The sequence below is a fragment of the Rattus norvegicus genome, chromosome 9, assembly GCF_036323735.1.
Source record: "Rattus norvegicus strain BN/NHsdMcwi chromosome 9, GRCr8, whole genome shotgun sequence".
NCBI lineage: Eukaryota > Metazoa > Chordata > Mammalia > Rodentia > Muridae > Rattus > Rattus norvegicus.
In genome coordinates this window covers 99,336,400-99,358,896 of record NC_086027.1, presented here as the reverse complement: position 1 = coordinate 99,358,896, position 22,497 = coordinate 99,336,400, and the positions used below count along the sequence as shown (strand labels likewise).

Below are 22,497 nucleotides of genomic sequence, written 5' to 3'. Positions count from 1 at the left end.
GCAACTGTGCCTGGCTGGTTTGTAACTGAACCCCAGGCCTTGGCTGTTCTCAGCACTGACACTGATGAGCTTCCAGGGGCTGCTGGACGGTGAGGCCTCTAAGGTGAGAGGATGGCCTCCCAGCCCCACATTGTCCCCTCCGGCTACGGCACTCTTGGGAGTCTGGACCATCCATGGTCCTTGGCTGGGGAAGTCAGGACTAATGTGGGTTCACTCTGGTGCCACAGGAAGGTGCTGATCGGGGACCAACCTCAGGCTTCCAGAAGTCCCTTTCAAGCCCCTGGGCTGCAGTGTCTTCCTACAGCGGTACATCAGAAACCTCCTCTTCAGCTCAGACAGACAAGCATCCATCAGTCTTGTGAGCAGCAAGCGTCTCCCACCACCACCAGAGAAAGCCCAGGCCACCTCAGCAAGTGCAGGCATCTTTCATTAGTTCATTTAACTTCTGACAACTGTTTCCACATGCTGCGTCATCCTTTGGCCCACAGACCCACGTGCTAAAAGTGTCCTCCAAGAAGACATTTCCTATATAAACATGGGTGTGATGTGTGCCACACATCCTCAAGATGACAGAACCCTTTGCAGATAAAATTAAAATTGAATCTGAGTGAGAAATGACCGGATTTCCCACTTTGGCAAAGATCAGGCAGCAGCCTCCCGGCAGCCATCCCTGTGTAGAAGACAGGGTGAGCTGTGACCTCTGGGAACAAGGCATGAGACCTCGTCTGGGGACCATCAGGCCAGGGAGGCAGGTGGGCAGTGGCAGGCTGAGGGCAGAGGAGAAGGGCAGGGCAGCATGGGGGAGGGGTGTTGTCTGTAGGTGCACACGGGAGGCCATGGGTGGAGACGAAATCAACTTCCTATTCTCACATGAGCAGCTAAGTGACAGTAGACCAAGACGTAGGTTTTGTCTTCTGATCAAAGTGTCTTCTGGGGTCGGGTGGTCCTGTCAGGCTGCCTGATAACTGGGATATTCCTATTCCCCTGTGGCTTGTCGGAGGTGACAGGGGACGTCCTATGTGACACGGCTGTCCTGAGCTTATAAGCATGGGCACTAGAGTGGGATACTGTGCAGTGGGCAGCCCCCTGTCACTTTGCACCCCATAGTAGGACAGTCATCTCAGTGCAGCTCTTGAGAAGGGACAGCTTAGGGGCCAGGAACTTTCACAAGCGGTTTCCTATGGATTGAGTGGCCAAAGTCCAGCTGGCCGCTGAGGGAGAGAGTGGCTGCTAGCTCTAGACCGGGCCTTCCAGCTGGTTCACGGCCTGCTTCAGGTCCTGCACGATGAGGTCCACTTCAGCCCTAGTGGTACTGCGGCCCACACTGAGCCGGACTGCGTTCCGGGCCACATCCACAGGAATACCACAGCTCAGCAGCACTGGGGATGGCCTGCAGGGGAGGGACAGCATCAGCTGCTGTGGGGGACATGTTTTCCTTTGTGCTCCTACCTCTCAGCCAGACCCCCAAACTGAGGATGTGCTGCGTCTACTCAGTGCCTATCTGGCCTACTGACACCATTTGGGGCCCTCCTGTCCCCAAACTCCCTGGCCCAAACATTCCTCTAAGCCCACTCATAGGTAAGGTCCCCTAACACTCTCCGTTCCTCTCTGGTACCAATTTGTGAACCACACTGCTTTCTAGTCCTAGCACCTTCCTTCCATGCACCATCTACCAGCTAAGCTGAGCTCTGCACTGGGCCCAGCTTCCGGGCCTCGCCTGTACTGGGGTCATGGTAAACATTCTTTGAGCAGTGCCATCTTGTGCTTAATTGGGGGACCCTATGTGTCCCCCATCTGTACCTCCCACTCGCCCCTGCTCCCCAGCTGCCCTCAGTCTCCCTGCTCCTAAGGAAGCCTCGGTCATCAGGTGCTGGACTCTGGGCATTGTGTGACCTCTTAGGTCTTTTCTCTCTTCTGTGAACCACTGATCCCCAAGAGCCTGGTCCTTATCCCCCTCTCCTGACCACTGAACGGTCCCCTGCTCTACTCACATGCCCACTGAACGGTCCCACTGGCTCCGGACCCGGTACCGATTGCTGACTGCTGTCCCAGAGTCATCTATTCACTCCGAGCCACAGGGACCCATACCTGCTCCCAGCCAGAAACAGAACCCCTCTCCCATGCTGGAGTCTGCAGTTCCGGGGCTACGCCCTCGAGTCTCCATTAACCTGAGTCAGTGTAGCTAAGAATACCTACCGGTCCTCATGATCCGAGTGGCATGAAGCTCCCACGCTGGCCAGCAGTGTCTGGCACTGTGCAAGGACCATGTACCCTGTGAAGACAGCATGTGTCCCCAGATGCAGGACTTGAGCCATCTCCCAGCTCTCCCAGCCTTCTGGCCCTGCTTCCTGCCACCGCCCGCTGAATCCCAGTGCAGGCAGAACTGGAAACCTACTTCCTTCAACTACAGAAAGGCCAGCCTTCTTTTGCCTCCTAAGACTGGCTTGAACTGGCATTCTAGCCAGCCACCTCAAGGGTGCTGGGATGCCTACAGGCTGCCTTACTTACAAGTTTGGTGCTAGGCAGTGCTGAGGGTGGCTACCTACTGCTCACCCAGGGAACACTGTGCTCTTCTCACAAGCCCGGGATAAACACGATAACTGCAGAGATGCTGGTGTAGTTAAACTAAAAAATCCGTTACACTTAAATCAACACAGGTCATCCCTGGGCACAGCTGCTGCTGGAAGTGGGGGGTGGGGAGCAGGAGAATAGCTTCCTCCACAGGGGGTATGCAGGGGGTATGGTGTGTGTGTGTGTGTGTGTGTGTGTGTGTGGGGAGAGAGAGAGAGAGAGAGAGAGAGAGAGAGAGAGAGAGAGAGAGAGAGATACTGCTTCCACTCATCAAGCATGGGCTTTAGGAGAGAGAGAGAGAGAGAGAGAGAGAGAGAGAGAGAGAGAGAGAGAGAGAGAGAGAGAGAGAGAGATACTGCTTCCACTCATCAAGCATGGGCTTTAGGGTCCATCCTGTCCCATCAGGACAGCAGGCTCCTCTGTGATCCAGGGTGATAAGGGTGACGACCTCTTCCGGGAAGCCAAAAGCCAAGGGCTGGAGAGATGCTTGGTGGTTAAGAGCACTGGCTGCTCTTCCAGAGGTCCTGAGCTCAGTTCCTAGCAGCTCTATGATCTCTCAAAACCATGTATAACGGAATCTTATGGCCTGCAGGCATTTATGAAGACAGCTCTCACACACATTAAAATAGATAAATAAATACATAAATCTATCTATCTATCTATCTATCTATCTATCTATCTATCTATCTATGCACCCCTTTAATCCCAGCATTCAGGAAGCAGAGGCAGGTGTATTTGTGAGTTTGAGGCTAGCCTGGTCTACAGAGTGAGTTCCAGGACAGCCAAGGTTACACAGTGAAACCTTGTCTCGAAAGAAGTTAGAGGAAGACCGCAGGGAGGGGTTGGGGGGAGGGAGAAGAGAAAAGAGAAAGAGGGAAAACAGGAAGAGAAGAAGGAGGTGGAAGAAGAAGGGAGAGGAGGGGGAGGAAGGGGAGGAGGAGGAGGAGGAAAAGTCAAACGCCAGCTGCAGGTGTGGCTCATGTGTCCTCTGGGCCACTAGGTCTGGGAACTGGGAGAGGAGAGCTCATGAGATCCCAGGAAGATGCCACCCGAACTCGGAATCCTGCTCTTTGACCTCAGCCAGCTGTCACGTGGCCTCTGCATTTTCTGACTGAGCGGAAGCAGGGAAGCTGGTCTAGCCTGCACTGACTTTCTTTGGCTTGGCCTGGGCAGTCTGCTCTCTGCCCACTGGCTGCAGTAAGCAGTTCCCTGGCAAATGTCCTACACCTGCTAATGTTAACTGCACTGTGCTGAGAGCACTCAAGGGCAGGGACAGGCCCTGGCCCAGACCCAAACCCATGCCTCCCCAACATACAGAGATGAGGGTGAGACCAGTAGTCACCTCGAAGCTGGGACCCCTGGATGGAAAAGTTGCAGGTGTTCGGAAGCCTCTCCACTCCTGGAAAGCGGCTGTTCAAATGGATTCTCTTACCAAATTCAGCCTAAAGACAAAAACACACACGCACAGGCACACACACACAGGCATGCACACACACCATGAGTTAGTCAGTGATCACTTCAAAGTCACCCTCTCCCACCAACTGTTTGCTATCCAGACTTTTTTGGAAACAGCCCTGGCGTGTGTTTATCTTATAACAGCTATGTGGTAAACTGTGGACCCTAAACTAGCACGAGTGAATATACTGATGTGTTCACCCTCACACACGACCACATGTCTGCGAGAGAGAACGATACAGGGTCCCCTTTTGGGCTTTCTGATGCCAGCTAACTTCCAGCTCAGTTCTGCCCCCTCTTTCCGCAGGTCCCCAGACTGAGTTTCATCCATAGGGAGCTAGTATCTGGTGCCACCCTGCTGCCTGCACTGTCCCACCCTGGGGCGCCTCCCAGGTGCACAGACAAGGCTGCAGGGCTGGCCTTTCATCCTCTCACCTCCAGCCTCTCCTCCAGGTAATCCCGGATGTCTCTCATGTGGGCCTCATAAGTCTCGCAGTTCTCACTCACCAGATCCGCAGCCTGGGGTAACAGATATGGGACAGTGTGGGTCTCCTGGAATCTGAAAGTTGTGCACAGTCTTCCTAGCCTCTGCTGTGCCTCTGCAAAGTGTGTTGTAAGCTGTGCCAGGCTGTCCCATGTGCTCAGCAGGGTCACCAGGTGCTCCCCCACAAGCTCCCCAAAGGTGCCACAGGCAGAATAAACACACCTTGAAAGGAATCTCAGCCCCTATGGAGTGTCATTCCACTGAGGGACAGAACTAGGTCAGCAGGCTTACTCCTAAGAAGGGAGTGCACAGGTCCTCAGGTCCCTGAGGGTCCAAGGAGATAGTCATGGGGGAATAGGTGTTTCCATGGCAGTCAGAGGTCAGCACATCTCCCTGGCAACTGCCAGCCTTGGAGGAGATCACTCACAGCAGATCCAGGAGGCAGAATAGGAATGTAAGTGCCTGGCGGATGTGTAATTAGCTCTAGTAAGGGCAGAGATGACCTGTTGTGATATGCAAGGGTCACGCGAACTGCTGTACAAGAGGCCCACGGAAACCAACTAAGGGCAAGCTACTTTGTCCAGTGCTGTGGGCCATGAGAAGGACAGAGACACATTGGCACCCCCCCCTCACCCCCAGGAAGAAGAGACAGCCACAGCTGCCACCTCAGACCCATGGAAGAGGACCAGGAGCCCTAAGGGGTCTCCCAGCTTTGTGAGCGAGGGCCTGGAAAGTGGGAGCCACCTCAGGGCAACAGAGAATGTGGAGGAACCTGTGTGGTTTGGGATCCCGAGTCTGATAGTTATTTTCCGACATCAACTAGACTGGCATTAGAGTTGCTATGGCAACACACTGTGGGTATGTTGTCTGGGAGGGTATTTCCAGAAAGGCTTAAGTTTAGAGGGAAGACCCTTCCAGAATGTGGGCAGCTCTTCTCATGGGCCGGGGTCCTGGGCTGAATGAAAGGAGAGTAAGCTGAGCATGTCCACCTCTCTCCGCTTCCCTCCTGTGGATGCAATGGACTATGCCTGCACAGCCAAGTTCCTGAAGAGTTAGCAGAGCGCAGGCTCCAGAGCAGACAGGCTGAGTGCCACACCTGACCTGGGTACCTCACACCCTATGGCCTGACAGGGACCAGCAGGCCTGACGACCTGCAGTGAGGCCAGCATTGCCATCTCTCATTCGGGAAGAGACTCAAAGAGTTTCTCCTTTAAAATGACTCTATTATCGGCGCACATTTGCAAACGCATGCAGCACGGTGCGTGCCGAGGTCAGAGGACAAATATCTGGAGTCAGTTCCATCTTCTCACCACGTGGGCTTCAGGGGTCAAACTTAGGTCATCAGGCTAGACACCTTTACCACAGAGCCCTCTCACTGGCCTAGGTTTTTTCCTTTCAACTGCTAAGCAGGAGTAACTCGCCCTACCACAAAGAGCAAACGTCTGTTCAACTCCTCATCCTCCTGCCTCTACCTCCCACACACTGAGACTACGTGAGTGCACCACACCTGGCTCTAGTTCTCCAGCCTCGCCAAGGACGGTCCAGGCTTTCTGTCATCAGTACACACATGCCGTCATGGTAGCTGCCCAAGGTCAGCAGACTTACCTTCCCAAGGCCAGCAATCATGGGCGTGTTCTCGGTCCTGCAGGAGACAAGGCATGGTGCAGTGTAAGAAAGCTTGCTGAGCCCTGAGCATTCAGGAGTTCATTACTCTCTGCTCCTGATGGTGGATGGGATGTAGCCAGCTGTTTAGAGTTCCTGGAGCCTTGATTTCCCTGCTATGGTGGGCCATAACCTGGACCTGTCAGTTCAAATAAGTCCTTTCTTTCCTGAGGTATGTATGTATGTATGTATGTATGTATGTATGTATGAATGTATGAGTGTGTGTATATATGTATGTATAGGGGTATTTTACCGCAGAGATGAAGCAAGGGCAACTCTAGATGTCAAGTATGCCACTGAACATATTTTCCCAGCAGGCAGCTGGTCTTTTTGTAGTAAAGCTGTTCACAAAGCCCTGCATGTGTGTGTTCACGTGGAGACCAGGGGTTGAGCCAGGTGTCTTCCTCAGTCACCTTCCACCTGACAGGGTCTCGCTGAACCCGGTGCTCACTGATTGACGGGACCAGCTAGTTCGTGAGCTCTGGGGAGCTGAGCTTCTGCCAGATGCACACTGTGTTTCTCTGCCTGTGCTCTGGAGCCTACTGGAAAGAGCTAGGATTGGACAGCCTCGCCTGCTTCCCTCTCTGCTCCTCTTCACTTTCAGGCAGACTCTCCATATATTTGAAGTGTCTTTTTAAAAAAGATTTAAGCTTTGTGTGGATGTGTGTCTGAGGGTGGAGTGGCGGGTTACTCGGACATGAGTGTAGGTGCTTCAGAACCCAGAAAAGAACACTGGATTTCCTGGAGCTGGAGTTCCAGATGGTTGCGATGCAGTCAAGCTTGTTGGTGCTGGGAACAGAATAGCAAGTGCTTTTCACAGATAAGTGATCTCTCCAGCCCATAAAAATTCTTTTATGCAATGTGTTTAAACCATTTACATTTGACATCACTATTGAAATGGCAGCGCGATGGTTAGTATCAGTTGTCCCCTTGATAGGGTCTAGAATCTCCTATGAGTTGGGGTTCTGGGCACGCCTGGAGAGATTATCATTTTACATTAATTGAGGTGGGAAGGCCTGCCTCCTGGACTTCTCACCATGACAGACTGCATGAACCCTTGAACTGTGAGCCAGGAGAAACCCCTCCTCCCTCCCTCTGGCCACTTTTGCCAAAGTGTTCTATCACAGTGACAAGAAAATAAACTGAGGCAGCTGGGCTTGAACCTGCTTTCCCCCAGTGTTTTGTGGCCCTGCCCTAACCACAGCCTCATGTATTCTAAGCCAGTATCCCTACCATTGACCATACTTTCAGATCTTCCTGTTTGCTTTGGTGGGGGTACTGTACGGTCTTTAAATTTTAATTTGGGGATATACCTATTCATCTTTTTTTAAAGTGTCCCCCCCCAACCAGGTTGCAGAATTATATACATTGTATTAATGTATTATTATGTTTTGGTAAAACTTTTCAGCCTATTGATTTTATCATTCTACCAGTCAGAAGAGACATAGAGTCAGGTGTAACCAGTGCTGAGGGGTAGGGGCAGGAGGGTCAGAGTTCAAGGCTAGCTTGACCTACATGACTCCTGTCTACAAATGCCAAACATATTTAGTAATATCCCTTCTATGGTTTTTCCTTTGTACATCCATTTTAAATGTTCACTTTATACACATTGATAACCACACCAGACACTGTTCTAATCTTATTTGTTTTTAAGCTTCAAGGAAAGGCCAAGAGTTCGAGAAGGGCTTCCTACTGTTTTGTTTTGTTTTTTCCCTCAACTTTTCTTGGTTTCTCTTCATCTGGCCACACCTTGATTTCCTCTGCAGATGTGAAGACCTGTTCACCAGGTGGAGATTCTAACTTGACTGCTCTCCCTCAGGACGGTGCACAACCACGTGAAGCCTGTCATTCAAAGCACTTTCCTCTCATCAGTCAGATGCTGTCTGTCTCTGGCTGCTTTCAAAGTTTCTCTTCCTCTGTTTCACACATAAATGTCTAGGTGTTTCCTTGGCTTTATCCTGGCTTTTTGCTTGTTTGCTCTGTGCCTCAGGCTCTCTGTACCTGTGCTTCAGTCTCTTACTTGAGAGGCTGGAGGCTGGCTGTCTATCATCATCTTCTTCTTCATCGTCACCACCACCATCATCGTCGTCATCACCATCATCATCACCACCATCATCATCACCATCATTTTGGTCTTGATTTTTTTTTTTTAAAGAGAGGGTCTCACTGTGCAGCCCTGGCTATCTCGGAACTCTCTGTAGACTGAGCTGGCCTCAGACTCACAGAGTTCCACCTACTTCAGCCTCCTGAGTGCTGGGAGTAAAGGCGTGTGCCACTGAGGCCAGCTCTATATCCTCAGGTGACCTTTTTAGTCCTGTCCTGTCTTCTTTCCTTTGAAGGGATCAATGGTGCATGAGTCACACCACTTTTGATGGCCTTGGAGGTCCTCGATGCTCAGTCCAGTTTTCTATTTCCTGGTGTCTGGTTTCTCTCTCTCTCTCTCTCTCTCTCTCTCTCTCTCTCTCTCTCTCTCCTTTCCTTTGTCCCCGCTATCCTGCAGGATTATGTGAGTCCATCCACGCAGCCACACAGTTACTGTAGACTTTAATTTGAAATGTCCAGTTGGATCTTCCTATAGTGCTCCCCAGCCCTCACTCATTTCGAGTGCTCCCATGATCCCTTGCTGTCGCACATGTATGGAGCCTGCTGTCTCATCTCACTCTCTTGGGGTTAGCATCCATTTGGTGACACTTGCTTTAAGATCTCTCTGGGCCTTGACGAGATACCCGGACATTTTCACATGCTGGAAGAATTTCTCTTGGCTAACTTTTCTGCTCTTCCTGACTTGCCCTGACTCTGCTCTGCAGAGAGGACTTGTATCCCAATGCTGCCAGTGGGAAGCAGAAACCACAGCTCTCACTTGATGTCCATAGAGTATGTGTCCTGTTATCGATGCGTGGAGACTTCCAGGGTCCCCTTGGTCTCTTTTGACGCCATGGTGAGGCCTGCAGTGCTCCATACAGACTGGTTGGAAGCCTGGGGTCTATGTGGTGCTGGCTGGTGAGGGCGGCACACTGCCCTGTGAGAATGGACTAGAGCAGATATTGCCTAGTGTTTCCTCTCCTTGATTGGCTGGCCTGCCTGCCTGCGGGCTTCAGCGGGGGCAGTTCCTGCCTTCCCCTAGCAGTGTTTCTCAACAGCTGGCTGTGGAATTCGAGCCAAGGAGCCTCCGCTGTCTCTGAATTGTTACCCTCTCCCTCTCCTTAGATGTCCTAACGAAAGTGGTGCGGGCACTGATTTGGGTTAAAACACCACGTGTGTAGTGGAGACCCAGGGCTCTCACAAAGGAAAACGGGGCACCCTCTGCGCCTGCTGAGCCCCCACTGAGAGAAGAGTCCAGCGCTGCATCACACAGGGAGCCCACTGCTCTGGAGCATTTCTGAGAAGGGGGACTCCTACTGCATGCTCTGAGTCACCCCAAGAGACTGCGGATCTGAGTCCCACTGTGGAAACCAATCAGTAGGACCGGTTCTGGTTTGGGGTGATGTGGACTGCACTTCTGAAAGAAACGGCAGAACGTCACTGACTCCGACCACAGGAGTATTTGGCCAGCCGGACAGAAGCTCGTGGACTTTCAACCTTACCCTGGCCTGAAATTCCGCTCTTGTCCACCTCCAAACAGCATGGGGTACAGGGGGGTAAGTTTACCGACCCCTCGCACATACAGAGCACCGATCCTGGGGCCGTAGAACTGGAAGGGAAAACCAGTCGTTTACTCACTGGGAGCTGCCGGGTCACCTGCTCCGCTGTGTCTGAGTGCGAGAGGCACAAAGTGCTCCGGGTAGCTCTGGGGAAGCTCCTGCTGTTTCCTTGTGGCCTGGGCTGTCTTTCTGCTACTACTTTGGCGTGTGAGAGTCACAAGAGCCAGGGTCCAGGGTCCAGCTCAGCCTGAGGACCAGCAGTGTTAGACTCCTGGTCCAGTCCTGTGTTGGGAGAGGCCTGCACATGACATAAGAGGGTTGTGAAGGAAGGGGCCAGAATGGCAGCCGAGGGCTTTTCCTGCACTCCATACCTCCCAGGGGTAAGAGGCAAAGGGTGCAGTGTCACAGTGTCAGGCCAACTTATGTGGTCCTTTAGGGACCAGCTAAGAACTGTGCTGCAAAACAGAGCACAGAACACCTCGGTCCTTGTCAGCTGCCAGAAAGCCAAACGGAAGATCTGGGGTGGGGGGTGTCTTTGCTATGATCTTATTCGTGAACTGCACTTTGAGGAGTCACTGAGACCGAACCTTCTTGCTAAGAGGTCATAGTTCAATCAAGTTAGAGGAAGCAACAGCTTCCTAGACCCATCTCTTCTATGCTGGCAAGGTTCTCTGTGGGAGCAGATGAGGCCTCTGCATAAGTTTCCCTAGCAACCAGCACTTGCTGTGTCCTGAACCCAGGGCCATCCATCTTCCACAGAGCCCATAGTTATGTCCTCCCCTGGCTCCGTGTGGGTTGGGGGTGCCCTGCTCTCTGTGTCACGACTCGTCAGAGGTCATCCTCGCTGTTATTGGTGCCATAACACACATGCACTGAAAGCTCTCTGGGACAAAGTCCTTCCTGAGTTGTTGTTACAGCCTCTCAGCACCTGGTCCCAGACAGGTACCTGGAGCTCACTGGATGGAGACAGAGACATATTTGGTCATGGATGGCGGTGCTGGGGGCTCCACTCTGCTGTGACTGTTAGTTCAATATGGAGGGAAGGCAGCCCGTGCACACATACCTTATGCCCCACGATGGTCAGGAAGTCCACGCCCAGGTCCTCGACATCCACTCGCCTTTTCCCCAGTGCCTGAGCAGCGTCTGTGTGCACCAGGACTCGGGGTAGCCCCGAGGCAGCCCGGATCTGGTTCAGGGCTTTAATGCGACGACTGATCTCAGAGATGGGCTGAAGCAAGAAAAGGAACGCAGCAGAATGAGTGTGTGGCTCTGACTTGATGCAGGTAGCATGACATGAGCTGCCGAGGGCTGAGCTAGGCCGGAGGGTCAAGGACAGAAAAAGGACAGGCTGAGTGCAGACAGGTGGTAATACCCATGTCAAGCACCTTCTTCCCTGGGGCCTCCTTGAAAAGGAAAAGGCTGGCTCACCATGATGACACCAGTCTCGTTATTGGCCAACATGATGGTCACAAGGCATGTTGTGGGACGGACAGCGGCCAGGATATCCTCAACTTCTACCTGCCCATTTACCTTCGACACTGGGACAAAAGTGACCTCTGTAATACAAAACACATATACTAAGGTTAGCCATGCAAATTACTCCATAATTATGTATGTTTTTAAAAAGAGGAATGTATCATCCAAGTTCAGAAAACCTTAGAAGAGGAATTTAAGGTGCTGTCCACTGAGAAGTTCAGGCCTCAGGCTGTTCTCTCACAACAGCAGGTCTTGGGTAGTGAGTAGCTACAGGAGGTTTGACACACTATGGCAACAGGTAGCACCTTAGGTGACACATAAGCAAATGCATCCAGAGAGAGATAACAAAGAGAAGATTTAGGGGCCAGACAAAAAGGTCCACAGAGAACTGGGATAGGTTCCAGCAGATTTCTGCTCAGTCAGCGGAGTCTAAGAGCTGGCTGAACCATCATCCACAGACAGACACTCCTTAGAGAAATCAGAACAAAGACAGCCAGTGCGTGCAAACCCTCTCTAGCTTCTGAGTCTCGGGATAGATTTGTGTATGGCCATGGCTGTGTGCAAGATATGAGATTAACCATGCTCCAGTGAGAGAGAGAGAGAGATGGGGGGAGGACGGGGAGAGGGAGAGGGAGGAGGGAGAAGAAGAGGAGGGAGAGGGGGAGACAGGTGGGGGAGTCTTTAGCATGTTGGGCTGCTCCACATGGCACATTCATTTCCTCAGCTGGTATTATGTGAATTATACGAACATTCGCTCTCTTTCTGAAAAATTATTTTAAAAATAATCATCAGAAAAACTAATTCCTGCAAGGTGTGGCAAAGGATGGATGGACAACAGCCCAGTCAGTGCACGTGGCTTGACATAGTCGGCCATCAGACAAAACACACGACAAAAGAAATTCATCTGAAGTCCTTTCCGGGAATCAGGAGGTGCCGCCCACTTTATTCCCATCTGGATCGGTGTCGGGGTCTCTAACAGGGCACTCTTGCTTTAAGGAGAGAAACACCCCTGGAACTCTGTGAACCAAAGCTGAGAATACTGGGGCCAGGTCCCACCACACTAGAGGGACACACAGATGGGTCCCATGGAATGTCTGAGTGGCCCTTATAGCTGTCATCAATGGGTCACCCTCCATCTCTGAGTAATACCTCAAATTCAGTGACACAAAGATCGGAAGCAAGAGGTTAGATAAAACAATATCAAATCACTCTACGAAGGCGTTATATAATATCTCAGTTGCAGTGCCATACATAAAATACAGTTTTTGAAACATAAAACAGAGAGTCAATTTCATACATAGAAACAGATTCTTACTCCTAGCTCACAGTGCCCCACAGACTTGACTGTGAGACCCAAAGCTGAAAACTAGGTGCTGAGACAGCAATGAAATCTTCGTGACCCGGGGTTAGGGTGAAGGCTTCTCAGATATGACACAGGACAAAAAACAAAAACAAAACAACAAAATGAAAACAAACACCAAAGGCAATTAGACTTCATCAAAACTTTGTTGACTTGTGCCAAATATCTGTGAAATTCTTTTAAGTCAATAAAAAGATAAGTACTCCAGGAAAAATTAGGGCAAGGGGCTGAGGGCCCTGTTAGTGGCAGAGGACTGGCCCTGCGATCAATCCCCACTACTAAAGGCCAAAAATAAAGCCAGAAGAGGCAAGACCAGGAGCACAGAATCCTAAAAGGAGACGTATACAAAAGAGTCAAGATAGTGTGAGAAGACACTAGGCACCGAAAGACCACTGAGGCACAGCCCGTGATGGCGACTACAACAGGAGAGACAGACAAGAAGCTCTGGCAGGGACAGGACACTGTCTGTGTCAGACGGTGACATCGACTGGAGAGCAAAGGCTAAGGTTAACTAAGTCTATCCAAGAATCTGTCAAATGTGGTTTCGAGACAGGGTCTCTCTGTGTGTCCCTGGCTGCCCTTGAACTAGCTCCGTAGACCAGGCTGGCCTCGACTCTGCCTCCAGAGTGAGTGCTGGGGTTAAAGTCAGGCACCGCCACCACTTGGCTCAAATTTGGTTTCTGTATGACTCAGCAATTCTGATGCAACTGCCAGCACAAACACCCTCTCTAAGCAGCTTATGCAGTATTGGTCGTGACAGCTGAGAGTAAGAGCAGTGGGAACGGCCATCGGCTTCTGAATACAGTACACAGGTCTGCCGGGCTCTGAGTGGCCTCTCTGTCCCCTCACTGAGGTCTGGAACAGTCCCCACGGTCACTAACCTGCCACTTGATCTTCCACCAGGTGCTCCAGGGGCAGCCGGATGGAGTCATGCTCCACCGTGCAAGTGATAAAATGGGGCCTGGTCCCCTCCTCAGGGCTGATCTGGTCAACCGTGCGCCCCTGCAGGGTCTGCTGCTCATGGAAGCATCTCACCGTAGAGTGGATTACTAAATTATTGGACTGCGGAGACACAATAGAGAGAGCCTTCACCAGAGCTGCCAGCAGAGAGGAAGCTCTCACCCATTACTCTCCCTCCTGCCCAACACTTCAGAATGAAGGGGCCAGAGAAAACCAACCTCCTGACAGGCCTGCGCCCTCGGAAAGCTTCCGAACACTAAACATTCCAGAGTTCACTTCAAGTGTACCTGTTTCTTAGTAAGCCCGAACGTTCATATTACATAAACCTGACAGGAAGGAGAATTCCACCGGGGGACACACATGCACAGATATAAATAAGATGAAAGAAAAAACGTAAAAATCAAATTAAAATTGAAATACACCCCCGCCTTCCGAGGGCATGTCATTCCACAGTACTTGGTCCAAACCACGACCAGAAGAACCCGCTGGGCAGCAGAGCAGGAAGAGGTGTCTTCTCTTTCCTGTGGAACTGCAGGGAACCCACAGTGCCCAAAGCACACTCAGCCTGCCTTGGGGCTTCTTACCTCACCTGAGCCTGCAAATCACCTGTTCTGCCTCTGGGTACATTATTCCCAGTTAGTGCTACTGTTCACACTTCCGCAGCAGTCAGGCGAGGCAGGCCGGAAGGGCTGCCAGAGCAGAAAGCCCCTGGGGTTTCCTTTGCGCCCCACCTGTGTTCAAGTCTCTGTGGGAGTCCCCCAGCTGTTCTGGGTGCCTGTCAGCTCTGTGAGATAAACACTCTTTCCAAGTGCTTTTTGAATTTCCGCAAAGTGTTCTCTGTTAACTCGAAGTTTACCTGTTATTTTTACTGTGACAGAATTCAGTGTCTTCCTGGTTTGTTTTGGCTCAAAGTTGTGGTCTTCCTGCCTCAGCTGCCCAATCACGTGCTCTCCTTTGAGGAACCCTTCACTGTCTGATGCTACAGAGATGCTGAGACAGCAGCTAAGAGCTTCCTAATGTCACTTCTTGGTTCCATCTCTGCTGAGAAGCAGAAGTTGACTCCTGGACTCTGCAGCAGCACAGGCTGGCAGGGTTCCCTGTGATCGGCCCACTCAGTCACATGACAATCTTATGGTCCACTACTGTGCCAGCAATGGTTGTCCAGACCTGTCCTGAGCAGGCAAGATGTGTGGCCAACCAGTCACGTGGCAAGCGTCATTACTGACACACTGTCTCTGACCAAGTGTCTATCTTTGCCAGAGCTGTCTGCCTAGGTACGGGAGCTCTTACAGACTTGGTCTGGGTAGTGTCCAGCCTTCTCTCATTGGGCTCTTAATCTTCCAGAAGTCTGGGCTCTTAGCTTCCACACTGAGTTAATTTGTGAGGGTTCATTGTCAGAATTTTGACAGAGGCTGCGCTGAGTCAGCAGATTGGTTTAAAAAGATCCCAAGTCCTCCGGTCTGCAAGTGCTGTGCACGGCCTGTCGCCCAGAACTCCTTAGGAGGCCCCAGGAAACATCTCAACCTCCTGGGAGGTCTCGCCAGTTCTTTTCTACTGGATCTATTTCCTAAGTGGACATTTTTATGTCCTGGTAAATGTCTATTACAGGCCAAAAAACAAAACAAAAAAACAAGAAGCAAAAAAACAAAAACAAAAACAATTCGCTTTTAATCTAAAAACTGCTGCGGCTGAAGTAACCTGTGATCCACAGTCCCTGAGCCTCGTGGTATCTTCCTTCTAAGTTTATTTCTAGTGTATTCTATCAACTTATAAATGAGTTCCATTGGGACAGATGAAGCCTCAAACTCAATGACACATACAACGTAGTCGGAAATCACAGGAGAGTCCCAGAGCAGCAGGAGCAATAGGAAGGAGAAAGTCTGATTGATCCTAAAACAACGTCACCCCACCCCCACCCCACCTGTGCCTTTCGGCTCAGCAGGTAGAGGCGGACGCTTTACCTCGGTGCCCCCAGAAGTGAAGATGATGTCCTGGGGCTTTCCCCCTATCATCTTGGCCAGGCTTGCCCGAGCTGTGTTTATAATGTCCTTGGCCTTCCTACCTTGAAAGACAAAAAACATGGTCATTACTAGCCATTAATTTCATATCCAACAGGGCAACTAGACAAGGGAAGCCAGGGACTAGGGTGATTTTAGAAGGAGACACATCCACCCGGGATGAGCACAGTTTCCTACCACTCAGAGGGGCGTCAGCAAAGGGGCCTCATTAGACTTAGAAGAAAGTGCCAACCAATGGAACTCAAGAGCCAGGGACATCCTGGGGGGTCGAGGGGGATCTAGGCGTTTCCCCCAGCACAACTCTGCTTTTTTACTGGATGCTAGAGGAGGGGCTATGGCTGTCTGCCCACACCATTCAAGATAGGACAAGGAGAGGAGGTTCAGAACAACAGAAGTAAGCAAAACAGAATGTGAGACTTCATACAGCCAGTCAGTCGGTGCCTTCTCTCACACCGCAGGTCAGCCTTGGGAGACACAGGAAGAAGATGGAGAGCGTCTGCCTTCAATTAGGTGTCCTAGCTGCTGCCCAGTTGCACAGCGTGTCAGAGGAAGGTGGCTTTACGGGGCTCTCAGTCAACACACAGTGGTTCTTACATTTGATGCTGGGTCCAGACCAGCTTCCCCATGCTGCCCAGTCATTTGGCCAGAACCCCTCCCCTCCTCAGCTCACTCCAGATGTTGTTGTCTGTTATGAGCAAGGCCACATCTGGAAACTCAAACTCTTCCCACAGAACCTCAGCACAAGTTGCTGTAGACTTTAAAACCTAATGCTGTGAACACTTGAAACATCTGTGATGAGCTGGGATGGTGGTACATGCCTTTAATCCCAGCACTCCGGAGGCAGAGTCAGGAGGATCTCTGTGAATTTGAGGCAGGCTTGGGCTTCAAAGTGAGTTCTAGGAAGCCAGAGCCACATAGTGAGACCCTGTCTGTCTTGAAAACAGATAGACAGAAATCTGTGATTCATGATTTTCACTTTTCTTTCCCTTCTTGGCATTTCTTCTCAAATATCGACAGAGAGCAGCTGGGGTGTCACCCAGGCCAGCAACAGTCTCCCACTGCATGCCCAACTTCCCAGGTTACCCTTAATCTTCTTGGTCTTCTATGAGAAGTTTGACTAGACTGCAGGGGACATTAGGCAGAAGGCAACATCCAGAAGTAAGGCAACAGACAAGTTAATGAGTGACTGGGACTGGCTTCTGACTTGGAAAGTCTGTGTCACTGAATTGCTGAGGAACTTTCAATGAGCAGCTGCTGTGAAACTCACCAAACCCCTGTATGTGGGACATAGGTACTAGTAAGAGACCTCGGGCTAACCACCCGTGTGACAGATGGGTTAGCGTGCGCCATCTCAAGTCCCCTGACTGGCACTCAGTTCCCAATAAACCACCATTACTGTGGTTCGTCTTAGTCACCCTAATCACACGGCGCAGGGCTGGGTGCAGGGTCCTTGCCACTCTGCTGATAAACATTAACTAGGCAGGCAAAGCATGATTAGCCTCCGAGTCTGCAGAAAAGTGTGGAATGCTGCCTTTTAACTACTGACTTGAAGTGAATGACCATTCAAAAATGCAAATTTAAAACTCTACATTACAAAGGCAAACTAGAAAGAAATAATTATAAACCAGGTGGTGATGGCGCATGCCTTTAATCCCAGCATTGGGGAGGCAGAGGCAGGAGGAACTGAGTCTGAGGCCAGCCTGGTCTACAGGGTGAGTTCCAGGATGGCCAGGGTTATACAGAGAAACTGTTTCAACAAAACAAAACGAAACAAAACAAAACAAAACAAAACAAAACAGAAGAAATGTTAAATAACCCAAGCCACAAATTAATTTTCCTTCTTTCAAATGTAACACAGCATGTGCTGTGTTGTGCATGTGTGTTTGCATGTATAGGTGCTGTGTTGTACATGCATGTTTGCATGCACATGCATGTGGAAACCAGGAATTGAGTATCTCCCTTGGTGCTTTGTGTTACTCAGGGTCTCCTGCAGAACCTGAGGCAGGGTGTGAAGCCTGCAGACTTGGTAACCTAGCCAGTCAGATTGTCCTGAGGGTTCCCTGTCTCTGCTTCATGGGCGCTGGGATTACAGACCTGCCGCCATGACTGCGTGGCTTTTGCACAGGTTCTGTGAATCCGAACTCAGATCTTCACACTTGTGTATCAAGTGCTTTACCTCAGGACCTCTGGAAGAACAGTCAGTGCTCTTAACCACTGAGCCATCTCTCCAGCCCACACATGTAAACTCGATGCTGAGAAGCACATCACCAAATGTATGGAGATAGACTGCTACTTGTAGAGAAGATGTTCAGTAGGAGCGGGCTTATACAGAGCTCAGTGAGATCTGTTTCTTGTGGGGAAGGGTGGCAGGTTATAGTTGAAAAGTTACAGCCATCAGGGTGACAGCAAGGCTCCAGATACAATCAGGGACTTTTCAGAAAAACATTCCAAATATGACTGCTCAAGATACTTTTCATCTTGGGAAGAAAGAACTGACTCATGCATGCTGTCCTCTGACCCACACATGTATACTGTGCAATGCCAGTGAGTGTATGTAAAAAAAAAATCTGTCGGATGTGCAGTTCCTAGCTAGGATATCATACAGGGACAGAAGACTTCAAGAATCAAGTCAGGTACATAATTGTAACATGATGCTAATTTACATAGAAGATACTATGTAGACTTTAGTGACAGAATGCTTAAAGATCAAAATGTAATTATTTTGTTTCTGTTTTTTTAAAGTGTGCTTTAAAAAAACTCTTGGGAATTCTGTTAAGCAATATAGGTATTGTTCTAACTTTAAAGTTGAAAGAAAAAAGAAAGTCCACTCCAAACCAAAACAAAGCTATCTCATGTAAGCATACACTTTAGACAGGGCTTCTCAGTGTTGGTAGCTCTCACTGTCCTGGAACTCACTCTTTGTAGACCAGGCTGGCCTCACTTGAGTGCTGGGATTAAAGGCAACACCAAGCCAGGCTAGGATATACTTTCTCTAAGAGGCCTCTGGTTCCCTTGCCTGTCATGGATTCTTCTAGATTACCTGCTACATATGAGCTGCTGGGGTTTCCCCAGGCTTCTTTCATGGCTTCCGTCACAGCCTGGATGACTTCGGGCTCTAGAGGTGTGGTGGCATTGTAGTCCATATAGACCTTCCTGGAAGAAAGAGAACAGCCGGTAAAGGGAGGGGAGGCAGGGTGTAGGCAGCAACACTCTTTTGGGAGTCCACAGCTCGGGTCCTTTGCATCCAGAGTGAAGGCCCAGGTAGGACAGACAGGTCAGCACAGGCTTCAGTTCTCCATGTTCTCCTTCCAGATGGGAGACACCATGGTTTCCAATCAGCCAGTAGCTGCCCCATACAAGATGGTCATAATCTCCCCTAGCACAAGGTTGACTGACAGCTGGAGGCTGGAGGCCAGATCTGAGGCCCAACTCCAGGAAGGGAGGGAGGAAGAGGGAGGAAAGAACTTCCCATGGCTGGGGAGCCCCACATTCCCTTGGGGAATTTCCCAACAACTTGGAGCCATCTGCTCCTGCGAGTCCTTCAGGAGCTGCCTCTAAGAGCTCTGCCCTGTGTCTTTGCAGTAGATTTCTCCTCAACTTTCACCACACAGGCCTTTCCCTGGGGCAATTCGAATTTTCAGTTTTCCTGGCTCCACCCCCTGCTTCAGCGTATCTGCTTGGGTGAGGCTCCAAGGTTCTGTCTGAAACTGCAGGCCGCAGCTTGGCCCTCTTCCTTCCTTCCCTCCCCTCATTCCAGTCTTCCCCTGTGGTCCCCTTCATCTTCTGACCCAAGAGTCACATGCTTAGTGCCCTCTCTAGGGAACAAGTGACGAGTAGCTCCAGGAACAAGCAGGGTTTGTCTTCCCGCAGGGGCTTCATCCAGAGGACACCCAGTGCAAAGCCCCAGAGACCCTCACTAAAGAGAGTTATCTTTTTGTGTTCTCACCAGGGTCACAGACCTTCAGAAAACTCCACGGTAGGCAATCAGGTCTGAAAACAGTCAGTATTTCACTTGGTTTTAAGTCCAACCAGTGTTCAAGCCAATGCTCTGGTGAGCCGGAACATAGTGCCCCACTAGGCCCGCAAGAGCACAGAACAGGCAGGGTGAAGCTTTGATCTCCTATCTTTGCTTTAAGCCCCAAAGAGTCACCTGACCTTGCAAAGCTTGGGGTCATGGAAGGTGTGCCTGATCACCCTGGGGCTGGAATTCACATTGCTGCAGGCTTTGTCCTGCTCCAAGTCAGTCCTCCAAAGAGCTACACACCCACAGGTCTGCTGAGTGACTGTGGTTTTCCCATCAGTAGCTTGGCTCAACTGTTTTATGGCTTGCATTTTACCAGTGATTGACTCTGTCATTAGCAACTTCCTAGAGAAAGTGAAACTGCTTAATGGATATCTAGTGAAGGCTCAAACCACCAGGCCTAGGCCTTTATAAGATAGGTTCTCACTGGGTAATCTAGGCTGGCCTCCAAATCACAATCCTCCACTCTCCAAGTTAGGATTATAGGCAAGTCTCACCACATCCAGCAAGACTCAATTTTTTAAAGAGAGACAGATATTTCACATCCTAGACGTGAGCACAGACGATGAGAAAAAAAATGAGACGGCAAACCTGTAACCCAGGTGGGAGGAGGCAGTAGTAGCCTGGACTACATAGCAAGGCCTTGTGGGGCTGGGGTGGAGGAGGGACGGGGGAAAAAAGAAAAAAGAGAAAGAAAAAAATTGAAATGGGGGTGGGGAGGGGGCTTTTGGTGTGATGCATTCCTAGGTTGAAGAGAGGAACCAGGACCGACACATCACCCCTGCTCCTTGCGCGCCAGGGGAGGAGGTCCCGCAGCCCTGTGGACAGCAAGAGAATGTAGGTCTCCCCCACTGTCCTGGTGACCCTAAGGCTCCCTCCCCAAAGTCCACTTTTCACCTCAGGGCGGTCAAATGGGCCTTAGAGATCGTCCCCAAAGTTCTCCCCTGTCCCACAGCCACGCTGCCTTAGTCTCTAAGCAGCAGCGATTCTTGTAAAATGCAGATAATTGCGATTTGGCTGTCAGCTCCAGCCTCTAAGACATCATTCCCTGGGAAGGAGCCCGAAACACGGGAGGATGATGCGGCCACACGGCACAGTTGTCACCCGCGGATCCCCTTGTGCCCTTAGCTTTGGTGGTAGCCTGTTCTCTCCCGGGTCGTGTGGCCGGACGCTTCTGTCTGTCTCTGGGACTCCTTTCCCCCGCCTCACCATACCCTCACTGAGGTCCCCCAAGTGTCCTCAGGCCTTGCGGGATCCCCAGAGGGAGCGCACCTGTTGGGCGGGCTCTCCACACTGCCCCGCGCGCCATTCCGCGCCACGTCCATCTCCCTGATCGCTGGCCGGTAACCCCAAGACTGAGCACCCCTTAGACTCCGATGGGGTGCTCGGCTCCCAGGGTATCCGCATTGGCTGCGTGTCGCGCTTCAGCCAATCTGCGAGCCGCACGGGCCCTGCCTCCGCCCCTGACTGGTTGATTGGTCATGAGGGGTCAGGTGGCAGTGGGGCGGAGCTGAAGACATTAGTAGGGCCACCCGGCAGCCGGTCCAATCTAACCGGCCTCCCGCAAAGCGCGCGCTGCTCCAGGCGAGTGATCTGGGCGCTCCAGTTACTGGCACTGTGTGGCACTGTGTCCTGGGAGCCCACCTCCCTGGGCTGTCACCAGTGACAGAAGGGACTTCACCTGCCACCGCAAAGTCGGTGGAAGAAAAAGCGCTAGGATGCGCGGTGCAGTGAGAGGCACCATAGCAGCCAAGACTGAGCGCCTGGAAAGGTTGGCAGCCAGTACTTGTAGACCTAAGGGCCCGCTGGACATAGGATTCCATAGATCCGTCTTCCCGCATGATTTCATTACGTGAAATTAGAAAGTCATGCGTTATGTAGCAGAGGATGGCCTTGTCCGGCATCAATGGGAGGACAGGCCCTTGGTCCTGTCAAGGCTCCAGTGTAGGGGAATGCCAGGGCGGGGAGGTGGGAGGGAGTGGATGGGTGGATGAGGGAGCACACTCACAGAAGCGGGGTGGGTGGGGAGATGGAATAGCAGTTTTCTGGATGGAAAACCTGGAAAGGGGATAACATTTAAAGTGTAAATTTAAAATCTAATAAAAATTTTAAAGTAAAAAAAGAAAGTCGGGAGTTGATACTTTTGAGGATCAGAGGGCCTGAGCTAAGCCGAGCTGTTGAAATTGTGGAAGAATGAAGGCAGAGGGCCCAGAACCCACACAACAACTCACAAGTGTAACTCCAGTTCCAGGGGAACTGATGGCCTCTTTTGGCCTTTACAGTCACCAGGCATGCACATGGTGCTTGTATATAAGTGCAGACAAATACATATACATGCAGAGTCATACACATAAAAATCTTAAACAATTGAAAGATGCAAAGCAGGGCGGTGGTAGCACAGGCCCTTTAATCCCAGCCATCCTCCCCCGCCCATCCTTGCCAGCATGCAGAACTGAACACCTGTCTACTTAGCTGAGGGACGGTTAAGAGGTGCTGAGCTGGCTGCATCCCAGGCAGTCCTCTATGAAACTAGACTCGGGCTCCAGCTTCCCTTTTCCTCAGATTGTCGTCCTTATCTTAGTTAATCTGGACCATCCTAGGCAGGTTTTGCCTTCACTTTCTGTCCTTAACGTTGACTTGGTTGTCACACAACAGTGATGTTTTCACATACCTGTACCAGATCCCTGTGACGGTTTAACACATTCTTGATGTTACATCAGACACTATAATTATATACATCATAGCTTCCATCATGTGGCTTGCATGTAGTAGCCAATCCTCGAGCTCCAAACTCCTCCCGAATGCTGGTGTCCCATACACTGAACTTGGCCAGCTGTTGTTGAGGCCCA

General features: G+C 51.0%; 1 protein-coding gene across 4 annotated transcripts; it reads right to left on the bottom strand.

Annotated features, from left to right (window-relative positions):
• Positions 1 to 409: 409 nt before the first annotated feature.
• Scly (selenocysteine lyase) lies at positions 410 to 21,101 on the bottom strand. 4 transcript variants are annotated; one of them, XM_008767277.4, is made up of 12 exons: positions 20,921 to 21,074; positions 18,668 to 18,780; positions 15,571 to 15,667; positions 13,531 to 13,711; positions 11,242 to 11,369; positions 10,877 to 11,041; positions 9,757 to 9,863; positions 6,116 to 6,152; positions 4,462 to 4,545; positions 3,914 to 4,013; positions 2,197 to 2,272; positions 410 to 1,390 (listed from the first exon to the last, which is right to left on the bottom strand). In XM_008767277.4, exons 1-12 carry the CDS (start codon positions 21,053 to 21,055, stop codon positions 1,237 to 1,239), a joined length of 1,377 nt encoding a protein of 458 aa, XP_008765499.1. In that variant the 5' UTR covers positions 21,056 to 21,074; the 3' UTR covers positions 410 to 1,236. The 4 variants fall into 4 exon arrangements, with proteins under 4 accessions (XP_008765499.1, NP_001007756.1, XP_063123527.1 ...); NM_001007755.2 differs by having other exon boundaries at positions 15,571 to 15,671; positions 20,921 to 21,023; XM_063267457.1 differs by lacking the exons at positions 410 to 1,390; positions 2,197 to 2,272; positions 3,914 to 4,013; positions 4,462 to 4,545; positions 6,116 to 6,152 and having other exon boundaries at positions 6,960 to 10,111; positions 15,571 to 15,671; positions 20,921 to 21,101.
• Positions 21,102 to 22,497: the final 1,396 nt, after the last annotated feature.